We start from the raw sequence: 8,239 nt of genomic DNA on the forward strand, positions 1-8,239 counted from the left end.
TCTTGATTGAAAGTAGTATATACCGGCCATTATTGGTGAGTCAAAGATAATAAAATGGTTGCACTCTAGAGATCTTCTAATAGAAACCATTTCTCCAGTTCAATCTGCTACCCATCTTAAAGTAGGAAAACTTGTGGAAGCCAATGTTGATGTGTCAAAATAAAAATTATTGAATTGCAGTTGGAGAATTATGTTCGAGATTTTAGCTTCTCTTTGTTTCAGAAGAGGAAATTGTCTTGGAGCTGTCTAAATCAAGATGTGCAAAGAAGGTAAATACGAAACACATAATCCGGACTTTCATTTCGTCTGATCTGTCGAAAAGTATTAGGCTGGTATTTGCACCGCTCTGTAAAACCTCAAATACCTAACCTCTTACAATGTTTTCAGTGCCATCACTTTGGCCATTTTAAGTTCTGTCATGGCAAATTTACATGTGTACATTGTTCTGTGGAAGGCTATGACAGTGGAAACTGCAATGCCAAGCCCTTATGTGCAAATTTGTAAAGTGGAGCACACAGCTTTCTGTCAGCTTTGCCCAAAGTAGAAATCTGAAGGAGGTTAAAATATTAAAATAACTCAAAATATGCCTTATGCTTAGGCAAGAAAATTAGTAGCAGAGTCACAGTCTAAAAAGTCTTAATCTTACGCAAGCGCAGTAAAATTTCTCAAGTCCGTTGCCACTCAGACAGTGAATACACAATAAACAGCCAGTCCAAAATTTACAATGAACATGTCAATGGAGGCGTAATATTCGTTGCCTTACTAAACTACCCATGCAGTTCAATTTATTTAATTACAGACCTCCAAGCTGTTGCCATCCAAATAAATATGAGAACCCTTTTTTCAGTTTATTTGCCTTCAAATCTCCACACTGATCAAAGGGATTTGGATATTTTAATAGAGCAACTACCTGAACCTTTTATCATAGACTTTAATGGCCGTAGTTCACTCTGGGGGAGTAAGGATACTAATCCCCGAGGTAGATAAATGAAGGTAATGATTGAAAGTTCATTCACTTTGTCTCCTCAATAATGGACATTATACCTACTTCCATGAGCCTACAAGGACTTTTCATGCTCATGATCTTGCCATTTGTTCACTTTTGTTGCCCTTTTGCATTTTTCATGTTGGGAATGATTCGTATAACAGTGATCATTTTCCCGATTTTTGTATTTCTTGCATAAGAAGGAGCCAATCCCATGTCAAGATCTCCATGATTTATACTACTTAAAAGGGCAGATTGGGAACTCTTCTCATCTCTTGCAGAGCTCACAGAAGAAATAATAAAAAATGTGTTTGTCAATGATGCAGCGAAAGCTGTTACTGATATTGTAATGCTGATAGCTAAAGCATCTATACCAGTGACATCAAGAAAGTTATGAAAATATTCAAAACCATGGTGGGTACTTACGTGTTAATGCCACCGCAGTTGCAGATTTGGAGGTTTTTAAGTGCCACCAATCTACACCTAAAATTTTTGCGACAAATCATAATTTAAAACACTTTATTTAAAATCAAAGCGCTTTCAAAAATCAAAACACTTTAGTTAAAATCAAAGTAGTCAGTCGGATTTCGGTGGAAAATGAGCCGATATAGAGTTTAACATAGATTAAAAACAGTCTCTATTTTTTTGACCAGATGCTGTTGCCATATGAACTCTGCTAAATAAGATTCTAAATGATGTCTCGCTGTCCTCCTATGTCTTTTGTTTCTCCATTTAGCACTGCTCCACATTCTCTCACTGTTTGTGTATCAACTCCTGTATCAGGAAATTCTATTTTTGATTAACTTTAGCATGTAGGAATCCTTCTTTTTCTATTCTATTTGTGTGGTAACCTTTCCAACTGTCAGAATAAATTGTGCTACCATCTGCAATCTTTTCAATAATTTTATTAAGAAGGGTAAAGCCAGGTCTATTAGGAACAGTGACAACAAACGAATCTTTCGTCTCTCTACACCAAACACCCACTGTTCGGGTAATACACGACCACAATTATTTTTTCACTTAGTAAACAAACTTTCATCAATTTCCACAATGCAATCTGGTCGACATACCTTCTTGTTTGGTTTATTCATCATATCCAAGACACATAATTCACCCATGTAATTGTTCCAGTCTATAACAGTTTTATCCGATAAATCAAGTTGCTTTTCACAAAATTTAATCAACATCAACTCCTTGCACCAGCAGTATATGAATGTCAAAGCTGAACAAATGGAATTCTGCTTTCTTCAAACCAGTTGTCTTTTCAAGTCCCACTTGCTTATCACACTGTCTTAAATTACATTTCCAAAACATACTTTTACCAAAATAAAGTTTCATATCATGCGAATTTGTACATTTTCTTTTTTTTGGGGGGGGGTAAAATATTTCGCTCCTGAAAAAATAAAATTGCATCTTTTTCTGTGTTTGGCAAATCCCAAAGACACATTTTCGTAGCACTAAAAAATCAGCAAACAACAAGGCAAAAAGGAATCCAAAAGTTAATTGCGTGCGAACAACAGGATTGCTCTTTATTGGTGCATCAGCACAACTTCTGCTGTGGTGGTGTTAATACGTAAGTGCGATGTATTAATATGTAAGTACCCCATGGTGGAACCCTGAATGCCAAAATTTTAGGAAATTTTTTGTAAGTATCCCACTTTGTCAAACCTCTTAACCTTTAAAAAAGCAAATGCTAATACAAGAAAAGTATGATGAAAGAGCCAGAGGGACTCATGGATATACTATGTGTCATCAACAGTGTCCTCCAGTCCGAGTAAGAGGATATGATGTGTCGTGTATAATTATCGTGCACTTTCGCTTTTGGAAAAAGATGGCCGAGTAATTAGCACCACAGGAAGAAATTGCAGATGTTATTGGTTGAGATCTTTGCTGCTGTTTCTACCGGCAGCAACTATCCCCAGCATCTCCTGTCAAACTCTGCTCAGAGAAATTTCTCATATCTTTCAGCTCTTCTAACTGGGACCTTATAATAGTGATTTTACTATGCTTGAGCTAAACTTATTATAGACTTACTTATACTGTAGTCTGTTCCAGATGGTGTCTGTTATGAAATGCTGAAGCATCTTTCCTCTATGTCATTGATTGCCTTTCTATATCTTTACTATTGATTGTGGAAGGAGTACTCCTTTCCCAGTGTGTGGAAGAATGCTCTTGTCATTACCAAAGAGCTGAAGAATCCCTCGAACTATTGGCCCGTCATTCTAACTAGTTGCATCTGCAAATTTGAAAAAATGATAAACTGTCACTTAGTCTATTACCTACAGAAAAACGATGTAATCTCTCCAAACCAGAATGGTTTCCATAAATGTAGAACAACTATCTATAATATTCCTTTTAGAAAAAAGCCATAACTATCCATAAAGCTTTCCTCTGAAGAAACCACCTTGTTGTTTTTGAGATAGAGAAAGCGTATGATAAGACTTAGAAATATGGCACATTGTGAAATCTTTGTACCTGTGGCTTGTGTTGCAATCGATTTTCATACAGAATTTTTTTAGGGCTAGAACTTTTCATGTGAGGATTGGTTCTGTTTTCTCAAATGTATATGAACAAGAAGAGGATGTACCTCAAGGCAAATATTACTTTGTTTAGTTAAAAATAAGTACTATTTTAATGTTGATGACCTACAAATAAGTTGTTGTGGTACAGATCTGAGATCTGTGGAGAGGCAGTTGCAGATCATCCTTAACAGGATTGAGAAATTGTCAGAAAAATATGGATTATCTTTTTAAAACAAAAGGCTGCATGGACTTCCGCTGAACGCAAAATCTGCATCCTTAGCCTGAGCTTCAGCTTCAAGGGTCATTAATTCCTGTCATATCTGAAGTCAAGTTTTTAGGAGTGATACTCGACCAAAAGCTGACCATTATACTCCATGTCCTGTACTTGAGGAAGAAGTATTTCAAAACACTAAATATTTTTTAAGTCATGGCAAACACCTCCTGGGGCGTGGGTGTGAATAAGTGCTTTGCATTTATAGAGCTGTTGTACTCTCTAGACTAGACTATAGCTTAGTTGTTTATGGTTTGGCCTGATATTCAATTTCATTGAAGTTAGGTCCTCTGCATTGTCAGACTTAGCAGATTTGTTCTGGAGCCGTCAGAACATCTCAAGCTTGTATGTGGACTGTTACGAATCGCCACTCCAGTTAAGATATGAACAGTTGTCTTTCCAGTATTACGACAGTTGAACCATCCTTATAAAGTTCTGCTTGATGACATCTGTTACCCCTTATTTGAAGCATGGCAATCTTGTATTCTTACCTTCTCTTTACCAGAGAACCTTTTCTTTTCACTCACTAGTGGAGGAATACTGCATGTCTCACTTAGACATGCCATTAGTGAAACATTTTGAAATTCCATCTTGAGAAATTTGCAAATTCAGCTTCTTGATGTTTTCAGTTATCTTATTAAAAAAGTACTAATAAGATCATTTATCAGCAACTTTTCTTAGAGTGTATATATAGATGCAGTAATTATATTCCTGCATAATCATATGGAATGAAAGCAATTGGCCATGTTGGAATGTCATTCGTGTTTGAAAATCATATGGTGGAAAGATAATTGCATGATAATGATTCAAATCTGACATCTGAATTAACTGTAATTTATCATGTTCCTTTATCTATATCTAGGCATTGCAAAAGAAAGTTTATTATTTTTATGACTCCTTTAGTGCTTTAAAAGTTTAGAAACATTCTCTGACACCCAGAATCTAGTTGTAATTGAAATAAGTTGAATAAAAACCTAAGTAACTGTGGGTAGCAAATTTTTCATGCTGGGTTTCCAGGCATGTAGGAATGAAATGTAACAGTTTGGCAAATATTACAGCTAAAGTTGAAGAATCCAAAGTGTGAGACCTAGAGTCGACTTTGGGAAAATACTAGAACCTGGAGGGAAGAATTCCTTTTAACTTGTATTCGAATTGGCCACTCCCAAAGCATTCACAATTATCTTCTGAAAGCAGAGAGTGAGCGAGTTTGTTTCAGCTGTAATAGTATTCTGTCTGTATGTCATTTTTAATAGAGTATCCAATTTTTAATAGACTTAAAGCATTTTAATGAGTGTGACTTGTCTGTTGACTGTATAATTGGGAAAGAGGTCAATATTTTTTTTCAGTACGTAAAAGAAATAGATCTTTATTATTTAATTTGATTTAGTTTTTATTATTGTGTATTTTTAATATGTCTCATTGTTTGATGGCTATCATTTGCTTAGTTTTTTATATACTTATTTGTCTTAGCGTTCATCATTTGATTACTTTATTTGGATTTTATAACTCAGCAATTTGTTGTTTTAAATTTGTGTTTCAAGTTAACTTGTGTTGGTATGGAAGCTGTTCATACAACTTGATCATGTGTTTGGCAAATATATCGTTTCTGGTTATGCACCAGTCTACTACCACCACCTCTCGTTCACATAGTCAGTAATGCAGACAGCCGGCATTGCATTTATCATGTGTTCAGGCCTTTAGCTATGCCATATCTTTAAGACCAGTGTAACACCATCTTTTAACAAGATGATGCATGACCACATGTTTTCTGTGCTATGACCTTCCTCAAGGGTGTTCAACTGATGGTTTCACCAACTGGTTCTCTGGATATCTTCCCATTGAGAATATCTTATAGGTTGCCTAGAGATTCATGGGCATCACTCTCCAGCCTCTACAATTGATGAAATCTGGCACAGATTTGAAGACGCATGGAATGAAGTACTCATATCTGCTATTGTTATCCAAGTTTAGTTCGACTCAATGCCTAGCTGGATTACAGCAATATTTGCTGCCCTTGGTAGCAACTCTGTGTACTAAATTCTGCATTCTATGACCCCCAAACCAACTACAAATTTAATCATGTCTTCCTCCCATTATAATGTATATATATACAATAAAATTCATTCTGCTGTTTAATTTCTTTCCTGGTGTAGCAATGTTATGGCCAGCAGTGTAGATTATTTTTTTTCATACATAGTTTGTTAAAAACATTTCTTCTGAATTATTATGAAAATGGGTTATTTAATATGAATTATTCTTAAGAAATTAAAGTTTCTTTGGGGAAATATTTTTTTCTGAATATCATCAAACTGGTGTTCACTGTGCTCTGCTTTGTAGTTTCTGCACTTTCTTTTTAGAGGAAAGCTAATGTATTTCATAAACAAAAATTCACGTTTTTCAGATATGCTGTGATATGTGTAAGATAAGCACAATTTTTCTGCATGTAATGGTTAATTTTTATTCTGTATGAGGAAAGAATTAATTATTTTAGCTAGCTTATATAATTGATACAATTCATTTGTTGTTTTAATATCCGTTAAGCTTTTTTATTTTTGTTTATGTGGACTGGTTGTCAATAAATATTGTATTTATGTAATAAGCAAACAATTCCACACTATTAGTTAAAAAATGTTTTTCTTCCTTTTTAGAGCACAGTAACCTTCCATCATTTATGGATCAAAGCAAAAAGTCTAAACTGTGAAAATTCAGTTTTATATTGTTTTTAAATAAATATTCTATATGAAATTGAACAAAATAAGGAAGACACAGAACCTGAAATTTACAGTTTTATGCTTTGTTGACTATTCTTGAAAATATTTATATGCATTCATTTAAAATGATTTTATACACATATTTTTTTGTCCTTCAGAATGCTTTATATACTTTTACATTGTGTGCATATATATTTGATCATGTGTTTGTTACTTTTGTAAGTTTCTGCAGTGAACTGACAGTAGATTAAAGACAATCATATTATTTATATTTCAAAAATACTGTAGATTAAAAACAGTAATATATAGATACTTTGGCTATTAAGAAAAATTATAAAGTTTAATAATCATGAATTTTACATTTTTGAGTACTGTTTTCAAAGTGCTTGATTGTTTGTTTTTTGTATATTTCATGAAAATTGAAGAAAATTTTTTTTTTGTCATTTTATAGAATTTAATGTTATCCTGATTTAAATAAATTGTTGCCTTTCTCCTTCCTGAAGTACTTTATATAGGCTGTTAATTTAGACTTTCTAGATAGTTGTAGATGAATAAATTCACTTAAAGTTATGTTTTACACATAAAAATATGATGTTAAAAAGGAAAATTAGAAATAAAGCAAATTTTGATGGAGTTTATTCCTCCACTTATTGAAATGTCTTTCAAAAGCTTTCATTTTATGTTCAGTGCTCTGTTATTGAATTAATAATTTTAGTTTTTAATTTTTGTGCTGGTAGTTTCTTTCCTGGTGTAGCAATTTATCTGTTTTGCTGCTTTGAAAAATAAGTTTAAAAAAAAAGCATTTCTTTTGTTTCCTCTTTCTAGTTTTTATATATTTGCAAAAAATAAAATAAACAAGATATCTGCAGTTATACTTCAATCTGAAAAGTTCTTATTAATGTCTTAAACGACTAATTTTTAAAGTTTTCAGCCATAAGTGCGTCTCTTGAGTGGAATATGTACAAATAAGAGTGGTGGAAAAAACAATCTTGTGAAATCCAGGCGAATAGCCGTCATGTACTTTGACATATTAATAAGAGTGGGGTAAAAAAACAATCTTGTGAAATCCAGGCGAATAGCCGTCATGTACGTCATGTACTAATAATTTGAGATTGATAGAAAATCATCAGAACTTTTTTGATTGAGCAATAAATCAAAAGTGGATTAGTAATTTTCTTAATCTCATTTGACTTTTCAATTTCTGCTTGATTTTATCTTAAAACTGTGAGTGACTTGCTAACAAGACCTTCGGGCTTTATGTTATAAGATCTAGTCCTCTTTGTTATCATAAAGCTAAAATTATCTTACTAGGGAATCTGGCGACTTCTCGCACAGGCGTGAATAATTCCAGCACAGAAGAAGAGTGAAATAAACTCTTTATTATTCGTCACTCTTAACACAAATGCAGGTACTTCAATGCTTACAATAACACCAATGACTTGGGGTGGAACTAAAGAATAATTGAACAATAAATTCAAAGATAAATAGTAGGGCAGGACTAACAATTTAATTTAAGGCTAACTAAGCTGACTCAACAACCTACCCGACAATATACTTATTAAATGGCCATAAAGGCTTATCAGCAACTCAGCGTAACAACAGCAAGGACAGAATAGTAACTTGCGCTGCCCAGCAAAATCACACTCTGAATAAACTACTAGTTTCATCATTTTTTTATTCTCTTCACTTGACTTTACATCCTTGTGAGGGGAAGATGTGAAGTTTAGGAAAGATACCAAACTTAAAATAA

The 8,239-nt window shown here is 33.6% G+C and overlaps 1 protein-coding gene across 1 annotated transcript in view; it reads left to right on the forward strand.

Annotated features, from left to right (window-relative positions):
* LOC118186182 (peroxisomal trans-2-enoyl-CoA reductase-like) overlaps positions 1-7,122 on the forward strand; it is a 96,222-nt gene extending 89,100 nt beyond the window's left edge. The window contains exon 8 of the mRNA XM_085809795.1: positions 6,427-7,122. Within this exon, the coding sequence (XP_085665921.1) occupies positions 6,427-6,479 (53 nt within the window). The 3' untranslated portion in view covers positions 6,480-7,122. The remainder of the gene's footprint in view (positions 1-6,426) is intronic.
* The last annotated feature ends 1,117 nt before the right edge of the window (positions 7,123-8,239 follow it).

Source organism: Stegodyphus dumicola, chromosome X2, assembly GCF_044657685.1.
Source record: "Stegodyphus dumicola isolate Sdum_Otavi_A_Nest chromosome X2, ASM4465768v1".
NCBI lineage: Eukaryota > Metazoa > Arthropoda > Arachnida > Araneae > Eresidae > Stegodyphus > Stegodyphus dumicola.